This window comes from Phoca vitulina, unplaced genomic scaffold (genome assembly GCF_004348235.1).
Source record: "Phoca vitulina isolate PV1807 unplaced genomic scaffold, GSC_HSeal_1.0 scaffold23, whole genome shotgun sequence".
Classification (NCBI taxonomy): Eukaryota; Metazoa; Chordata; class Mammalia; order Carnivora; family Phocidae; genus Phoca; species Phoca vitulina.
In genome coordinates this window covers 27,566,316-27,585,297 of record NW_022589726.1, presented here as the reverse complement: position 1 = coordinate 27,585,297, position 18,982 = coordinate 27,566,316, and the positions used below count along the sequence as shown (strand labels likewise).

Below are 18,982 nucleotides of genomic sequence, written 5' to 3'. Positions count from 1 at the left end.
TATATATTTAAGTAATCTCTGCACCCAACATGGGGCTCAAACTCATGACCCCGAGATTAAGAGTCAGATGCTCTTCTGACTGAGCCAGCCAGGTGCCCCTGAACATTTTTATATTCTTAAAATTAATTTTAAATTATTGAAAATGATTTAAATATTTTTGATATCATAATAGGTACTTCTTTCATTTACTGTGTGTATATATGTACTCCTTTTTTTTTTTTTTAAGATTTTATTTATTTGACAGAGATAGACACAGCGAGAGAGGGAACACAAGCAGGGGGAGTGGGAGAGGGAGAGGCAGGCTTCCCGCCGAGCAGGGAACCGGATGCAGGGATCTATCCCAGGAGCCCGGGATCATGACCTGAGCTGAAGGCAGATGCTTAACGACTGAGCCACCCAGGCGCCCCTATGTATGTACTCTTAAGTCTGCTTTTTCATCTCTAGACCACCCTCGTAATTCTCTAGCGACAGACTGGCTATATACAAATTTTTAATCAATGTTGATCTTCCCTTCATTCTGTCAAAAAGGTTAATCTAGGTGGACAAAAAGAAATTTAAAAGAAGCAATATTTGTTCTTAAATTATAGAGATAGAGACTTCCTCCATGATCTAGAAAACGCTAAGATTCAGGAAAATCCAAATTTCAAGAATCTTTTATTCAAAAGATTAATCTTGATTATTTTTATAGCTCCTGGTACATTTTGAATATATAACAGACATTCCATTACTGTTTTTATTTTTTTCATAAATCTTCTCTAAGTCACTCTATAACAAATTTAGGGTCTGCTCAGCATTTCCTTCCTACTTCCGTTTACCTTTTAGGACTTCTTTTAAAAAAAAAAGAAGAAATCCTCTGGGGGAAAAGATAAATTCTTTATCTTTTCAGAGTAAAGTTCAAAATTTTTTAATAAACTTCACTTTATAAAGGTCTATGCATAATCTGATTCAATCCTTGTAACACATATATGAAGTAGATGTTATTTTCTTTTAAAAAACAAGGAACCTGAAACTCAGAGGTTTGTTAACCCCATCACTAATTATGACGATCCATAATTTGAATGGAAATCTTTGAGGATCCAACACATTTTTCTTCCATTTTACCATACTACCTCTGAACAAATAAATGCTAAACTGAGTGATGCAAATTAAAAGTAAAAGCAAAAAGGAGAAGAAAAAAAAAAACTATGTTATGTGAAAACCTCTTAGACTGGTCTTGGGATTAAAACAAAATTTACAATCAGAGAAATACAAGAATAGTTGCAGAGCACAGAGAATCAGAAATTCAGACTAAAAGTGAAAACCATTCTCTCTTCTGGTTGGCTTCTAGTGAAATCTCTTCATTTCCCACAGTCCATTTCCTAGAAACCTTGTTGGACTGGAGAAAGAAGTTGGAAAAGAATACTGTCGGTTTGGGGGCACTGGGTGGCTCAGTCATTAAGCATCTGCCTTCGGTTCAGGTCATGATCCCAGGGTCCTGGGATAGAGGCCTGCGTTGGGCTCCCTGCTCCACGGGAAGCCTGCTTCTCCCTCTCCCACCCCCCCCGGCTTGTGTTCCCTCTCTCGCCGTGTCTCTGTCAAATAAATAAATAACATCTTAAAAAAAAAAAAAGAATACTGTCAGTTTGAACAAAAAGTATTTCAGTTTAGGTGTTCATTCAGACCAGTAAATGTGGGGAAAAAGTAGAGTCAGGGATAGGATGAAAGAGAAAACGATTCTCTTCATTCTCAAAAAACTCAGCTGTAGGCCACATGATTTGAAAAAGTGGCAGTATAAGACCAAAGAATGGGGACACCTTAGCTTCTATATGATCCCCAAATTTAGCTGGCCTTTCCATCCACAAGGAAGGGAGAGTATGGAGAGGGTGGAGTAGGGAGGGGAATAAGGAATATCTTATGGACCATCCCTGTACTTATCCCCCATTCAGTCTTCAGGAACCCTCCATTCCCATTAATACAATAGATTTTAATCTTTTTTTTTTTTTTTTTTTTATAAAATACTGTCAGTAAAAGCTAGATCTGCAGGGAAATTGAGTCATGAGGAAAATTAGAATTAAAACACACATACACAAGTTCTCTAAAACCTGCCATCAATCGAGGTCATGATTACAAGAGTAAGTAACAGATCTTTTGCCTGACCCAGGTCCCGAAAGGCTGAAGGCTGAAAATAATTAAGAATTCTGATACCATCACACTTCAGAAATCCAGTTCTCAGTTCAAAAATAAAATCAGAATTCTTATTGTTACCCATATTCCTTTCTATAAAAAAATTACATCACTAGACAACCCTATGTTATGTTTGGTTTCTTTTTACTTTTCTATATTTTTAATAAAGTAAAAAAAAAAGATTTTTTTCCTCTGAGTTAAACTGTTCTTTATCTTATCCTGTACTGGAAACATAGGCTTTCTTATCTTCTTTTATTAAAGAACTACCTGTTGGGCCAAGATCATTTTGCTCTTTTGAGAACTCAGCCTACTTTCCTTTTTTAAAAATGCTTTCACTGCCATTTTGTCCCTTAGGAGTCTTCTCCCAAACTGGTTTTACACAGTATCCCAATCTCAATTTTGCTGACTCTAAAAGTAAACACAGGCTCATTTTGTTGTTGCTATTACTATAAATTAAGAGGATAGTGAAAATAATACACATGAAAAACTCTAAATTAATTAGTCTTGGTACCCAGCTTAGTTTCTGAATTCTCTTGCTGGAAGAGTTAATGGAAATATGAAGATGAGTGGTAGCTTTCATCCAAACTCCCTACTTCCAGGTAGGCCAGCAGATCTAAACCTAGACATAAGCTCAAGACCTGCCACTTAGGAATTCCAGTTAGGGAGGCACCCATTTCACTAGAACCTTGTCCCAAAAAGTTCTCATTGGGGCTTAGCCTCACACATTGCAATGAAGAAATTTTCTAACTTTTAAAAAAAGTTAGTATTACAAAAGTTTTATAATATTTTATAATACTATACTTTATAATACTAAAATAGTATTACTAAATAGTATTACTGTTTAGTCTTACAGAAGAGATTTGAGGAACTTTATAAGAACACAAGCAAAAACATTAAGATCAGAATCTAGAAAAAATACAGATCAAGAATAAGAATATAGACATGGCAGGCGATTAAGTCCTACATAATTATTAAAAGTAAGCCTAATTTTATTTTTATTTTTTTTTTAAGATTTTATTTATTTGACAGAGAGAGACACAGCAAGAGAGGGAACACAAGCAGGGGAGTGGGAGAAGGAGAAGCAGGCTTCCCGCGGAGCAGGGAGCCTGATGCGGGGCTCGATCCCAGGACCCTGGGATCATGACCTGAGCTGAAGGCAGACGCTTAATGACTGAGCCGCCCAGCCGCCCCAAAAGTAAGCCTAATTTTAATCTGAGATTTCTCTCAGAAACAGAGGGCAATCAATATATTATCTGCATTGTCTGTAAGAAAAAGGCAAATTTTCTCATGTGAATTAAAGCTTTTCCTGAAATAGGTCTGAATAAAATTTCTCATTGGATTCTGGGTAATGTTTCTTCATTATCTTCACAAAAAGGAATAGCAGACCTCATTCAGCTGATTATTGATTTTTAAAAATTAGTATAGAAAAAAATCTCACGTGGCTTAAAGTCTTAAACTTTGAAAATTCAAGCAGAGAGCTAGTAAAACTACTATTGACACCGAACATTATCAGCTGCAACTATCAAGATGAGATCCTAACATTTTCAGTGTGGACTTGCAGTGGATACTTAGTCCAAGCTGAGTTTCCTAGAAAAAAAGGGGGTGGGGGGTTTGACACACACTCCCTCTGCTACTTCTGTTATCTTACACGTTTTTATTGTTGCAGTGAGATGGCATTGTAATTACTTATTTACAGGTCTCTCCTCGTAACATGTGAGCTCCAACCCCTAGCTCAGTGTCAAGCACACAAAATATACTCAATAAATGTTCACTGAATTGAGTACTGATATAAAGACAATCTAGATCAGGAAAATACTGAAAGTGTAACAATAGTAAAATAGCTACTACTGTCTACAACTCCTACTGAAGAAAACACACAGAAAACAGACACACACACAATGATTCAGAACATGAAACATGTCCCAGAGCACTGAAACTTCTCAAGAGTTCTACTTGATTTTTCCATAGAAGTACCTAGTCTTATTATGGCATTTCATATACTCCAGAACTGGCCCATTCCATAAAGACAGGCATATCTACACTGGCTAAATACAAAGGCCACATTAAAAACACTTAAATTATCTAGGAGAGCGGGGATCTGCATTCAGGAAAGTACTGTTCGTATAATTCAAGGTAAAACTTCTCTATGACAGCTTCTTAAAATGAACTGGTTTTGAAGAAAATTGTTCTGAAGTTATTATACATATTGCTGCCCTAGTAAACACAGCCAAAACTTTGACGACAGAGTCATTAGGAGAGGATGTATCACAGCACGATTTTTAAACCTTCTCAGAGACAGACATACTACAATTTGTTCTCTGCCTTTCTAGTGATTCTTCTCTACGATCATCCAGATTGTGTTCCAATGCCCCATTTTCTAATTTCTGCTTTGTTTTTTCTCCTACCCCATCCCTCATTTTTTTCCCCATTCCTAGCCTTCCTTGCCTTTGATATTATTGGGGCTTATTTTCTATCACCCTCATTAGCCAGTGAGGGCATTCTTTTCCTTCTGCTTTCACAAAATGATCAGTCAAATCCTGTATTCGGTAACCTTCAGTGTCTCTTGATTCTGATCACTGACTTTTCTGCACTTCAATTTTTCTATGTTCATCTTCCACACAACTGAAGGTGCCTGTGGTTGAAGGGCGGGGGGGGTGGGAGCTGGGCAGTGCCAATAAGTCAAAATATTATTTTATGCTTATCCTTTTCCTTATATACTCCCTTTTCTATTTTTACTTAATGTTCGTAGTATAGAAATTCCTATCGATGGTCCAGTTCCAGAAGAGATAATGTGCAGATCAAGAAAATAAGTAAAATAAGGGCCTCAGTGGAAACTAAAACTTCTAGACCATTTAGCATTAATGCATAAACATGCAGAAACTACATTCTTTTTAGGCAATAAGGATTTTTGTCTAAAAGAAAGGTAATATGCTATCAACTTAGAAAAGCTGAGATTCTCTTCCTTTTTTAATGTTTTCACTTTGTCTACTATCACTATAATTTTAGGAAAGCATTTAACAAAAATAAAACCTTTAAGTCACTTATTTCTACTGTGTAATACAAAAGGTTTTAAGAATATGTATTCTGGTATGCCTCAAATTATATCTTTGCTCTTAATTGTATCAAAATAAGGTAATAAACTCTGAAAAACATTCAAATTCTCTTTTTGTATGAAATTTGGTTAAAAGAACCCACTGCTAAAACCACAGTGTAAACTGATGAAACAGAACTACAAATGTACCCTAAGCCCAGGCTCTGAATCTTTTTGCATATTTTAACATTAGGTGTATTTATGCAATTTGGGTCTGTTTCCTGGTTTGGAAGTGTATTTGAGGTAGGGTGAAATGAAAGCAAGTGAATTGTGATTAATGACAGGAAAACAAAATTTCAAACCAGCCGACTCAGTTCATTTGTCCTGTCTCATAGTGCATACCGTTAGGTTCTTTAATTACAGAAAGCTGGCTGGTCTGGGATCAGAGCAAACATCTGATGTAGAAAATTCAGTGTATCCTACAGAACACAATTTGTTTTGGTCATCCGAGAGGGTGTGGAAACGATTTTTGTTACAAAGAGTATTTTCGTAATGGGATTTTACCTATAAAGATAGTAAAGGCTCATTTACTGAGCAGCCAGTGTGTGCCGTGTAGTTGTTAAGAATTTTATGTGGATTGACATTTAATCCTCCGAACAACCCGATGAGTTAGATTTGATTACCATTATCCCTGTTTAATAGATGGGACGTGACCCTGAGTAATTTACTCAAGTTCACTTAGGTTCTATAACAGGGATTCAAAACACACCAGTTAGCACTCTAAATTTCCACTCTATACTATCTCCCCCCCACATAACAAGATGACTATGCTCCATTCAGGTAAAATCCCATCTCTGTCAGATTTTTCTCTCCCACAGTCCATTTAAAATACATCCTGAAAGAATTTGATCATCATCCGAAGACCTAGTGCCTCCAAAACATAGTTTTGACTTAAAAATTAGAAGATTTTCCCTATTACAATTATTACTTGAATTTTTACTATGTCTAAAATTTAAAACATCTGATACATGTGAAGAACAATGAAATATGGCAAAATTTTTTCATGTTTTAAAAGAACATAACCAGTTAGCTGGGGTTCCACTGAAAGTATCTTATAATAAAAACAAACTTTAATTTTTCATTTAACAACACTAAAGAATGAGGTATATAAATGTTTTAATCACAGACTTTTACTGTATGCAATTAACTGTATTTCACAACTAGCATCTTACAAAAAAGACAGTCCCATTGTGCCTGGAAAAAGTACTGCAATTAAACAGAAAATTACATTACCACGAGAAACCACCAAATATCACAACTGTCAGGGTGTACAGTTTTGTTTTTTTTTTTTTTCTGTTTTTCAAATGCTATCATAGTGTTTTTAAGTGATATTTTGCATCCAAGTTATGTTTTTAATTTATATTTCAGAAGTCTCCTAGAGGTGGATATATATTAAGCAAATGACTAAAAGCAGCAGGAGACCCTAGAAAAATTTAAGAAGTACTCTATGTGTGGTTTCTAGGTTGGATTTTTAAATACAATATGAAACACATTATTAGTTGTGAACAAAAATGCAAAATCTGTAGTCATAAAAATATTTTATTGGTAATTTTACATAATAAGTGGGGCTGTAAATACTTTATTTTATTTCAGGATATTGATAAATGCATAAACTGGCAGTTGTGTCTGAAAATAGGGCACTATGATTTTCATAAGAATCATTATATTTAATAAGAAGCCAATTAAACTGATTTAAGATTAGTTATTTCCCAGTTCTGTGCAACAGTTCCCATTTCTGTATTAATTAGATTCATATTTCTATGACCCTGCACAAGTTTGGGGCAAGACAACAGTGATAAACTATTATTAAGTTAAAGCTTTTCCAAAATTGCAGCCTTTAAAATATGTCAGGTTTCTTTTCTGTTTTTGCCAAATGCTTATAATTATTTGAACTTCAAAGTTTTATATTATACAGAAAATACCAGTGTTCAATGACAAGAGCACTAAACCTGAATTATAAAGCTAAATAATCAATGTTTTATTGTTTACTATTCTGCTAGTAAACATTACAATAATGAATGTTTTAAAAGATAAACAAAAACAAAAACAAAGATAAAACCAGAAACATAATTCAGGAACAATAATTTAGTAAAATGTGTCAAAAACATTGGCAACGGTTCATACAAATTCTTTATTTAATAACAATTTTTCCTATTTAACCACACCAAGTACCAGCAGGTGTATTTAAGAGGATAACCATTAAGAAAATCCTGTTGCAGCAATAGTTGATTAAATTGATCTTTGACTTGTATACATATAACTATTTGTTTCACAATTCTCAAATAATACATATTTAGGCAGCTTGCACTATGTTATAAAAATTTAAATTCGTTACATGCCAATAGTAGAGAATTCAAGAATTATGTGTTAGAATTCACTAAACTAAAAGTGAAAATAGACTTACCAATAACACTGCATAATGAATAATTCAACCACATTTTCATGGCACCTTGAACTGTGGAGACCAAAATGTCAAGTCTGAAAATGTTTGGTAGGCATAGATTGCAATAAAGTCTAACAAATTCTAACAAATTTCTATTTTGTGTAAAACGCAAATTATGGATTGTGCATGAATGTCTGTCATGAAAATGTGGTACTTCTTGGCATAATCTGTGTATTTGCATGTTATGACAGAAGTGACTAAGAAATTGGAGAAAATAAATTTTAATGAGATTCTCCATTCAATGATGAGGCTTCTCCTCTGGGTGAAGATGATCTGGACATTCCCCTCTCTGTGTTATCAGAGCTAGAGCCACTCTGACTGTGTTGATCTGCAGAAGCAGCACTAGATGCAGGCGGTGACTTTGTTTTCTCCTTAAAGTCTGTAATAATGACTGTCAGATCTCCAACGGTAACTTCCAAATGCTGAGCACTACTCCGATCCACATTTTTCAATCTTGGCCTAAATAGAAAAGATGATAAAATTTTAAACTACCTTTTCTCTCTACGAACTTTCTGAACATATAATGAATAAATTAGGTAAAAATAACAAAATGAATACATCTATATTTAAAGTTCTAGATTCATGTATGAACTAGCCACAAAAATATAATTAAATGTTTCAAATCATTAACATTAATCGAACCAATCATTGATTAATCTTCTTCAACATGACAAACTGATACTCTGGAAGCAATGGTCTCTTAATTGTGCTTTTATAGCTTTATCATAATTTTGCAGATAGCTTACCAATTTTACTAAAATAAATGTTTTAGAAAAGCAATGACATAGTTGGATCACAGAATAAGTTGATAACCATTAAGGCTGAGTTATATGAAAGGCTGTTACTCCAGAAATGGGCATCATGACTATCTGTTCTGCCTGTACCCATGAAGATTTTAACTGGTTAAAGCCCATGCAAATATCTGTTCAGTATTGTGACTATCACTCCTGGCTTTATGACCGAAAAAGAATCAGCTCGAACACAAATGTCTTTGAGTCTAGTAGGGAAGGAAGGGAAGGGAGAAAGGAAAGAAGGGAAGGGAAGAAAGGAAGGGAGGAAAGAAGGAAGGAAGGAAGAGAAAGAAAAGAAAGCATCCTTACATTTAAGCTTATATTGGTGGCCTCTGTATTTAATTTCTAATATACCTCTCAAACTCAGAAAAACACTTTCATGATATTTTATAATAAAGGAGATGAAATCTTTTATTTCCACTTTGTATATGAATATATCAATGTTAAAAGAGAATATTAAATGGTTCATTTTATTATTTAATAAGTGCCATAAAATACTCTTCAAATTTACCTGGTTTTCTGGGTGGGAGGATGGGTTAGCCTGGTGATGGGTATTAGGGAGGGCACATTCTGCATGGAGCACTGGGTGTTATGCACAAACAATGAATCATGGAACACTACATCTAAAACTAATGATGTAATGTATGGTGATTAACATAACAATAAAAAATTTTAAAAAACAAAACAAAAAAAACAAATTTACCTGGTTTTCTTATGACTGTTCTTTTTGCTAGTTGTTTCCTTTTCACTTTTTTCTTTTTCTACTTTATCTTTTTTCTCTTTCTTTGACTGTGTAGGGGGCACAAACTGCTGAGTAACCTGCTGGGCAACCAACTGGGAGACAGGTCGAGGTTTCCTGTATGCATGTTAAAAAGAAAGGTTTTTTTATTATAACTTAAGAATATATATTCCTTATGAGAATAGCTCAAATTATAAGAATAGGTATATGACATGATTTTCAAGTATAAAAATTCCTCATGTGAGATAATTTAATGTGCAATTTAAAAGATTTTACACACATGCACACACACATACACACACAAATTGCTGTCTTTCCTATCCAACAAAAACAGAACTATAACAACAGTAGAAGTTATAGCCCAAAATATATGGTCAACCATTAGAATATAACCATTACATGAATCAACGTGAAAATTATTTAAAAAGTATATCAAACTGAATGCCCACAGGGAAGCACACATATAAACATGAGACCTAAGAATTAAACCTGAAAATTTATACTGAAATAATGTTTAAATTTACCCTTCTCCCTCACAGAAGGAAATATCTAACCATCTGTGACAATGGCTATTTGTTCTTTCCTCTAAAATCTTTCATTTATTCGTTTAATAAATATTTGAGTGTCAAAATTTCTCACTCTTTATTGCTAAAATCCTTAAGGTTCCTTATATCGCTAGTCACAATCTCAACATGCTTTTTTGACCTTGACAATCTGCCTAGTCCTTTGAGAGTTGCCTACTTACTCACTTATTCATTTAAAAAATATTGAGAACCTACTGCAGAAATCGCACCAAGATATCTGAAATGTTGCTTGGCTTCACCCTTTGGTGCCAGTACTAGCTGTGGCTCTATTGAGCCACGGTCAAGGATCCCTCCAGCTTTATGGTAGAATTTGGGCAACTGAGGTCAAGATTGAAAGTAGACAATCTCTAAGTTCTTAAACTGAGAGAGAGAAGACTGAGGAGGAGAAGGAGAAGGAGTGAAAAACTAAGGGAGAGTAAGATAAACATATATTTTGACAGAGGGTCTACAAAACATAGTAATTCTATTGTTTGGAAAATCCTGACCCTATTCTGGTCAGTAGAATTATTAAAGAATCTTTTTGTTGTTGTTGTTCCTCTAGAACAAGACAAAAAAATAGAAACCAGTGAGAAATACTGCACTATCTACCATTCAAAGCTATACGGAGGAATCTTTTGAAGGAGTAAATAGGAAACACGGTATGTAAAACAGGTTTTAGTAGATGAATAATGCATTTTGGTTAGAGCCTACAGAGTCTGAAGTACAGAACAGATATCCAAGAAATATGTTTAACACAATTTAAGAAGTAGGGTTGACATAGATATCAGGGTTAATGATGTAGATTAAGAGTTACACAAATGAAAGTGATATTGAAAACACAGTCATTAATGGCTGAGCTTGGTAAGGAAATAATTTTTTTTAAAGGATTAAAGCAATGGTTCCTGAACTTAAGGTACATCAGGACCCACCTGGAAGACCTGTTTATAGCTTAATTAGCGATATTCCCAGGGTCTCCAATTCAGTAGGCCCTGAGGTGGAACCTAATAATTTGCATTTCTAACTCATTTCTGAGTTAGCTGATGCCTCTGATCTAGCCCGAACTTCACAAAGAAGCTTGAAGTGCAAATACTGGTACTACTGCCATATAAAGTTTGAGACGGAGAGTGGGGAGGGGCAAGGAAATAAAAAGCAAGGCTAAACGGATGGGAAGGAATCCAATAATGAAAAGCTAAGGAATCTGACTTACCCTTAAAAGATGGGAGATCACAGAAGAAATTCAGAATTGAATTTTACAAAGATTACTGGCAGCAGTCTGAAGGGGAAAGGTACTACAGTGGCAGAGAAACTGTTAGGAAAGCTACTTTAATAGATTAGGCAGAAATAAAATGGGCTTGAACTAAGGAAGCAGCAAGGGAGTTATTTAGGACAGGCTGAAGAAGTAGAATCAAAGGGACAAGGTAACTAATTATATACACCTTTCTCACTTTTTTTTTTTTTTTTTAAAGATTTTATTTATTTGACAGAGAGAGACACAGCAAGAGCAGGAACACAAGCAGGCAGGCAGAGGGAGAGGGAGAAGCAGGCTTCCCGCCGAGCAGGGAGCCCGATGTGGGACTCGATCCTGGGACCCCGGAATCATGACCTGAGCCGGAGGCAGACGCTTAACGACTGAGCCACCCAGGCGCCCCCTTTCTCACTTCTTAACCAACAAATGTTCCTCTAGAAAAACAGAGAAATCCTTGCCCCCAATGGAGCCAACATTATGTGGGTGGAATCAAACAAAAAATGAATACAGGCTCTTAAATGTTGATAAGTGCTATGGAAAAAAAAAAGAACACAGGGAGTAATGGAGAAGTTGCAATTTTAATTTTTTTGTCTGTTTCCTCTTCTACGATATAAAACTCCACAAGGAAAGGGATGGTATCAGGTTATGCACCACTGTATAACTAGCACTTAGCATAGTACTGAAAAAATCCTAGCTACTTAGTATTTGCTGCTGCATAATAAAACCAGGTTTAACAAGGAAGCAAGATGTTTTTTAAGAGCAATGTCTCTAAGGTTACTCATTGGCCAGGATCAACCACTCACTACACAGAAGAACACAAGTAGCAAGAATTTATCTTTCAATTATGTTGGAAAATGGAAAGAGAAAAGAAAGTTCAAAGGTGTGGCAGGACTGAGAAGAGTTGTTTAAACTAGTGCCTAGTGAACAGTGAGTCACCTAAAATTGAGAGTCACTCCAAGATATAAAATGCAATTGAGGTGTAGTCATCATTTGGTCTCCCAAGGTAATAGGGATCTCTGAATGTCTTCCTTCCATAACAAATGAAGGTCTGACAACTTCCTTTATTACATTTTGTACTGTGTCACTCCCTCCATCCTAAAATTAATGCAAATTAACAAAAATGTTAATGATTAAATTGAATTAAAATAAAATTACAAACATTAAAATAAATTTACACGCCTTTGAACCTAGAGTAGAAATCCTGATGTTTCTAGCAATCAAATTGACATAAGTTATTGAGTAGCCATTATTACTAACTTAAGATATGTAATTGATTTATATTATCTTTATTAGTGCTGCCTTCAAGTAAAACTGCATATTTTTCAAGGTTTTTCTGTATTCATTAATGACCTCCACTTTGGTATCCATTAATGACCTGTATTCATTAATGACCTAATACAGTGTGACACTGTTCCTCAACATCCCACTCCTGCTTTTATGTGAGAAAGGGATAATCCTAATTCCCCAACTTCAGGTCTCTTACAACTGTTACCAAGTCTTTTCCGTATTTAACAAACATTATCTCTCCAGAATCTTCCTAGAATCATTTTCCCTTTTTATATGGCCTATCAATCTGAAAATATTAGTAAAGCATGTTTTGCTTAAAACCATGAGGTTGAGTAAAATATATAATTTATTTTTAAATGAGTTATGAATCTAAAATTCTTCTAAGTGTTACTCTCTCAGTGGTAAGAACAAACTATTCAATAAACGCATACCATCCAAGTCAAAACAAACACAGAAAGAACAATTAGTTAAACTGGTCAGGTGAGAGGCTGGACTCTGAAGACAAGCTAGAAGACAAGCTAGAAGACTACCACATCAAACTGGAAATGAAATAATAGTAGTAAGGGTCTATTCTAGTCAGGAGAATGGCATTGAAGCACTGAATGTGAGGACATTTCAGAAGGATAATATAATGAGATGTGCACCTAAATAAGAGGGATAAAGAACTCTCCCCCAAATGGGAATAAAACTGAAAGAAATGGGAGAATTCAGAAGGACAGTGCTGTGAACTGGATGTTTGTGTTCCCTGCAAAATTCATTTGTTGAAATCCTACCCCTCCAAGGATAGTATTAGGAGGTGGGGCCTTTGAGAGGTGATTAGGTCATGTGGGTATGGCCCTCATGAGTAGTGCTCCAGAGATCCCCTGACCCTTTGCTATGTGAGAATATATCTGTCAGTGTGGAAATGGGTCCTTAACAGACAGCTAATCTGCTGGTGCCATGATCCAGACTTGCAGCCTCTATAACTGTCAGAAATATATGGCTGTTGTTCATAAGCCACCCCACTTATGGTATTTTTGTTATAGCAGCTCAAATGGACTAAGGCAGTTACAGGAAAGCCAAGAACAGGTCTACTCTAAATAAAAGTAATTGATAAACTTGGTGTTAATATTATGTTGGATTTATAGATTTTATAAAATATAAGCAAAGCTGTCCTTTGAGCAAGAGTAAATATGAGACAAGTAGTCTAATAAGCAACCATGTATTATTAGTGTACCTAGTGTAGTTATTGATTTTGTTATTTTTCAGTCACCAACAAATCTGTAGTGGTTCTCTTTTACCTTAAGAAAAATATTATTTATTTCTGTTCTTGAGTAGTGGTATGTTGAGTAAGTGATATCTTTTTATCCTAGACTTTCCTAAATGTGTAATGTTCCATTCCTTTATTCTCATTTTAATGATGGTTGATTTTCACTTAAAGATTATGATTGTGCTCCACTGCTCTATGATTATTTGATCCGATTCAACTTTGGGGAAAAAAGGCACAAAATATAAATACACAAGAGTGTGTATATGTGTGTATGTATGTTTGGAGAGAGTGAGAAAGACTAATTACTGAAATGAAGTTCTCTGCTGCTCTCTAGAGGCTGAATGCGCTTTAAAGATGCTTCACTGAAGGTAGGGGAAACACAGCTTACCTTTTTAACGTATCATAAAGTGACTCGGTACCAGCCCCTACTGAAAAGAAAGCCCTCATATCTCTAGGGATCTTAAGATTTAAACTATGATCCCTCTTCTCCTTAATGAGAAAAATCTGGATAGTAGGAAATTTTGAAGGTGGGAGATTATTAACTCAATAAGGGGCAGGGTGTCATTTTTAAGATATGCCTTTTATGTTCAGTGATTTCTCATTCGTGGTTTTGACAATACAACTGTAATGCCAAAGGTTCTGTAATATGGAGGACAAAAGGTCATCTAGTTAGTAAATGACCATATCCCAAATGCATTGTATTGTCCCCTTCCTATTTACATATGTCATGACTAAGCTGTTACTTGTGAAATATTGTATTCAAAAATTGGGGGATCTTCATACGTCTGTATGTATCCTTCATAAACAGCCCAAATAGACTCTGTAAAATTTTGCAGGTCTGTTGATTTACTGTAACGTAAGAACAAAGTGAAATTTCAACAATAACGTAATGGTTATCACACTATTCATCAGAATAAAATATTTTTAGGAGCTGCTTAACTTCCCATGTGGGTAGAAAACTGTTGGTACATGTTGACTTTTGGTATATGCCATTTCTTTTTTTTTTTTTTTTTTTAAAGATTTTATTTATTTATTTGACAGAGAGAGAGACACAGCGAAAGAGGGAACACAAGCAGGGGAGTGGGAGAGGGAGAAGCAGGCTTCCCGCGGAGCAGGGAGCCCGATGCAGGGCTCGATCCCAGGACCTGGAATCATGACCTGAGCCGAAGGCAGACGCTTAACGACTGAGCCACCCAGGCGCCCCGGTATATGCCATTTCTAACTACATGTCTGCCTTCTATCCCCACCACCCCACAACAAAAATTCTATATCCTAAATATTTTAAGAAAAATGTCTCAAGCTTGGTCAGCCTCATCACAATTTAGCTTTGTCAAGTTGGACAAGCAAAACAAACAAGATATAAAATATTTACTGGTTCTTTTCTAAAAGAGGCAGCATTACTCACAGCTCAGAAAGAAATACTCATCTTCATAACACTAAAATATATGGTAAAGTGAAGCAATACAATAAATCTCAATGAGTAAAAATAACTGAACTAAACCTAAACTTGTTATGAGTCTTTTAATACACTGCTAACAAAAACCCAAAAATCTAACCAAGGTAGATTTTATAAGCAGTGACCTTATTTGTTTAACAAATTTATTGCACACTTACATGAGTCAGGTATAGGTAAGATGCTGGATATTCACCATGGTAAGACAAACATAGTCTGTGCCCTCACAGAATTTACTTAGCAAATGAGAGGAAAAAAAAAACACGAAAGTAAACTAAAAAAGTAAGTTTTGTCAAAGCACTAAGAAGGAAAAAAAACAGTGTACTGTAATACAGAAAACAGAATGAGAACTTATTATAGACAAGGTGGAAAGAACATTTAGTTCATGTTTAAACTGTCAGTACACCAAGAAAAAGAGCCATCACCACGGGGCCTTTTAAAAAATACTTTGTCATTTTATGAATAATTTAGTAAGTAATTTATGAATAATTTAGTAAGTAATAAGTAATAAAATTCAACCAACATTAAAATTTTTACTAAGCATTTAAAACATACTTAACCCAAATTTTTATTCTGTAATAATTTGGTTTTGAAAGTATATAGACCTGAAATAGACAAAGTTTTTTTGACCAACTCCTCATCAGCTATTAGGCCTCATCTTAGGAACATTATCTACCTTGAAATACTGATTTCATGATTTCAAACACACCTCTAGTAGATTTTGGCTTATCTTCATTTCCACTTCTTCTTGCACTGGCATTATCAAAACATTTTACTTCAAAAACCTTGATGGCTCATAGTTTTTTGAATAGAGGACCACCGTTTTCTTTCCTCCAAAATTACCAAATATTTTCATTTTTAGACTAGGTATACATACCTAACCTTCTGCATCTGTCTACTTACGAATCATAGCACATAAATTTTGATGCCAAATGTCATAAAAGATGAAAGACTACCATCACATGTTGTTATGGCAAAACAAGATGGTTCAGATTTATTGTTGTAAAATATTGCATGATAAAATTCTTTCTGTTGAATGATTACTCATGTGAGAAACCACATTTCCTTTCTGTCCTTAAAAATATAGTGTTCATGTAATGTTTCTTGAATTTGCGGAAAAACTCATCTAGGAAATTATCATTTGAAGGCACATCAGAGAGCTCTAGCACCATGCCACCTACAGAGGGTTAACAAGCAAGAAGGGATGTAAATTACTCAGTATGAATTCCCCGGATTTCTCCTCCAGCCCCATAGTCTGGGGAGCATTCTGCAGCGTGTTCAATGACTCTTCCCCTCCCAGGTTTTCTGAGGTAGATTTTTTTTTTTAAACAAATCAGTTTTTGAGATTATGTGATAAACAATAAGAAGGAAATAAGACACTGATGAGAGAGGTTTTGAGAACTGCAGCTTGGGAGCAAAACTATTATGTGAGGACAGAGGTAAAAGAGGGAAAATGATGACTAAAAAAATGTTGCTAGGGCTCTCTTTTTTCACAATGTTCAAGAAATATAAAGGATTTGCTACTTTATTTGGAACTTAAAAAAGAAAAAGAAATGAGCTAATCTGCAAAATAAATTAATTAGCTTTAGTGGTCTTCCTTCTGTGCATGTTCTATTTGGTGCATAGAACATATTTATATAACGTGTTATTTCGGATATTAAATATAACGTGTTATTTCGGATTTTAATGATTAAAATATGTTTAAAAGAAATGTGCATCAAATATTTGTGGAGCCCCTGCAGCACCTCATGGAGAAACATGTTTCCACATTCTTCTGTAATGCTGTTGATCCTTACATGGCTGTGTTCTATCTCCCCACCAACTGTACTCTAATCCATACATGAGAAGAGACCCATATCTCACTTATTTTTGTATCCCCAACACCTAGTATAGATCTTACATGTATAGATGCTCAATAAACATCTCTTGACATTAATGATGATTAAAAATACCAGTTAGATATGATGCATAAATACAACTAATTAAACAATTGTGTGACCAATCTGACTAGGTGCCAACTTTCTTGAAAAAATTGCTGATGTCATCTTCTTTTGAGCCATTTACTTCTTTTTCATGAAAATGCAATAAAAGGTTTAATGTACAGGTCTGCTTTCTTTAAAATTTTATTACTAAATAGAAAGATAAAAGAGTTCTTACAAAGTGGTTTTCTCTACCTCCAACTACTCTAATACTGGCACTATTTGACTTATCAGCAAAATTCAAATATTACTTATAGTAATGATATTCAAATTTTTTGTTATTGTTTTTGCAGCAGAATCATCTTGCTAACAAAATTTTACAAGGAATCTCAATATATTAAACTAAAAAAACCTAACTTCTATATGAAGTTGATGTGGAGACTCCTGAACCCCCATCTGCTCAGTGCTCATCCTTGAACCTCCCAGTTATCCCTGCGGTGTGGCTGTGAGAAATACAATGCAAAACCACTGGTCCAAGTATTCACACCATACTAATTAAATTTACACTTCAGGTTCAATGTACTCTTTCTTCTTGTCACTTGCCTAAGTGTGCTTATAGAATGCAAGGAACAGTACCCTTCATCATTTCAAGAATCTGAGTATTTTGAAGACTTTTTACTCTGAGGTAATTTTCAGCATCAAACACTTCTGCAAAAGCCTAGAGCACATTTTCCCCTAAACTCCTGGGAAGTGGCAGCAGGAGACTTGATTCTTTGGCAGCTACTAAGAAAGTCCTTGGTAAGCACAGACAAAATAAATGACTACACATCAGCTTTAGAAAAACTAGGCTAGAGTGTTCAGCAATTAAATCTCTGACAAACCCCTCAAATCACTAAACAACATCACAGCTCACTTAATTTGAAAGACTAAGGACACTCTCCAGAGCTACAAACAGGTCCTCCTCAACTTTTCCTTCCCCTTAGCCAAACAAATATCAAGTCCTTTCAATTTTTCTTTCACATTATTGGAACGATTCCCCCTTATCATTCCCACAACTACCACTCTCACCCAACCCAGCAGCAGCCTTCTACATTATCTACTTGATTGACTTCTTGTCTTCTCCCCTCCAATCCAAGATTACTCTTCCTTACATTCATTTATTTAAGAAATATTTATTAAACACTCAGTGTTCAAATCACTGTTCCAAGCATTGGGGATAGAACACTAACTTACTTTTACTGTGTGCTGTTTTATCATGGGGTGACCCTGATTCTTATTTCACAGAGAAAATAAAAGCTATTTCATGAAAATTTCCACAAGCTTCCATCTATGCCCATATCCTCTAACTTCCCTATCCATATTCCCAATTATGGCCATGTCTCTATTATATGCCCTTCTCCAGGACACTACTCCTGCTACTGACCTCCTTTCTCTCCTGCTTCAGAGATACTTCCTTCTGTAAATAAGTAATTCCTGTCAACATAAAAACACCTAACAATAGCTCTTACCTTAAAAAAGGAAAAGAAAAAACTCTTCCCTAATTCCACCTCCCTTTCTAGCCACTGCCCCATTTCTCTGTTCTCTTTTCTACTGTAAGCATCAAATGATTTGTCTATACTTACTTTCCACACCTCTTTCCTCCATTCTTTCACAGGCTCATCTCTATCAGGCTCTTGTCCCTACCATTCTAACACTGTCACTTTCAAGGTCACCAACAATCACTTTACCATATGCACTGGTCAGCTATAGTTCTCATCTTACGTAGTCTTTTCAAGCTGCATTTAACTGAGTTTACCACTCCTTCACTTTGGGCAAAACCTCTTCACAAGCCTCTAGAACACTACACAATTTTTCTCCTGCCTCACCAGCTACTCCTCCCCAGTCTCAATTATTGGTTCTTTTCCTTCTTTCACAATTTCTAAACTTCAGAGTGCATCAGGCCTCAGTCTTCACATATCCCTTCTATCTACACTAACCCTCTAGGACAGTGCTAGACAAAGGGTGGTACACTAACCAAACTGAGGCATCAGCACCGGGG

The 18,982-nt window shown here is 35.3% G+C and overlaps 1 protein-coding gene across 5 annotated transcripts in view; it reads right to left on the bottom strand.

Moving 5' to 3' along the window:
- Window positions 1–3,293: 3,293 nt before the first annotated feature.
- The window catches only part of YAF2 (YY1 associated factor 2), a 74,932-nt gene continuing 59,243 nt past the window's right edge, over window positions 3,294–18,982 (bottom strand). For 2 of the 5 annotated variants that reach the window (XR_004301318.1, XR_004301321.1), the window contains 2 exons: window positions 9,192–9,344; window positions 7,654–8,156 (listed from right to left, as the gene is read on the bottom strand). Coding sequence is in view for 2 of the 5 variants with exons in the window: in XM_032420297.1 (XP_032276188.1) it covers window positions 7,919–8,156; window positions 9,192–9,344 (391 nt within the window). In the remaining 3 variants the exon portion in view is untranslated. Of the gene's footprint in view, window positions 8,157–9,191; window positions 9,345–18,982 lie in introns of those variants that run through there. The other 3 variants (XM_032420297.1, XM_032420296.1, XR_004301319.1) reach the window with 3 other exon arrangements.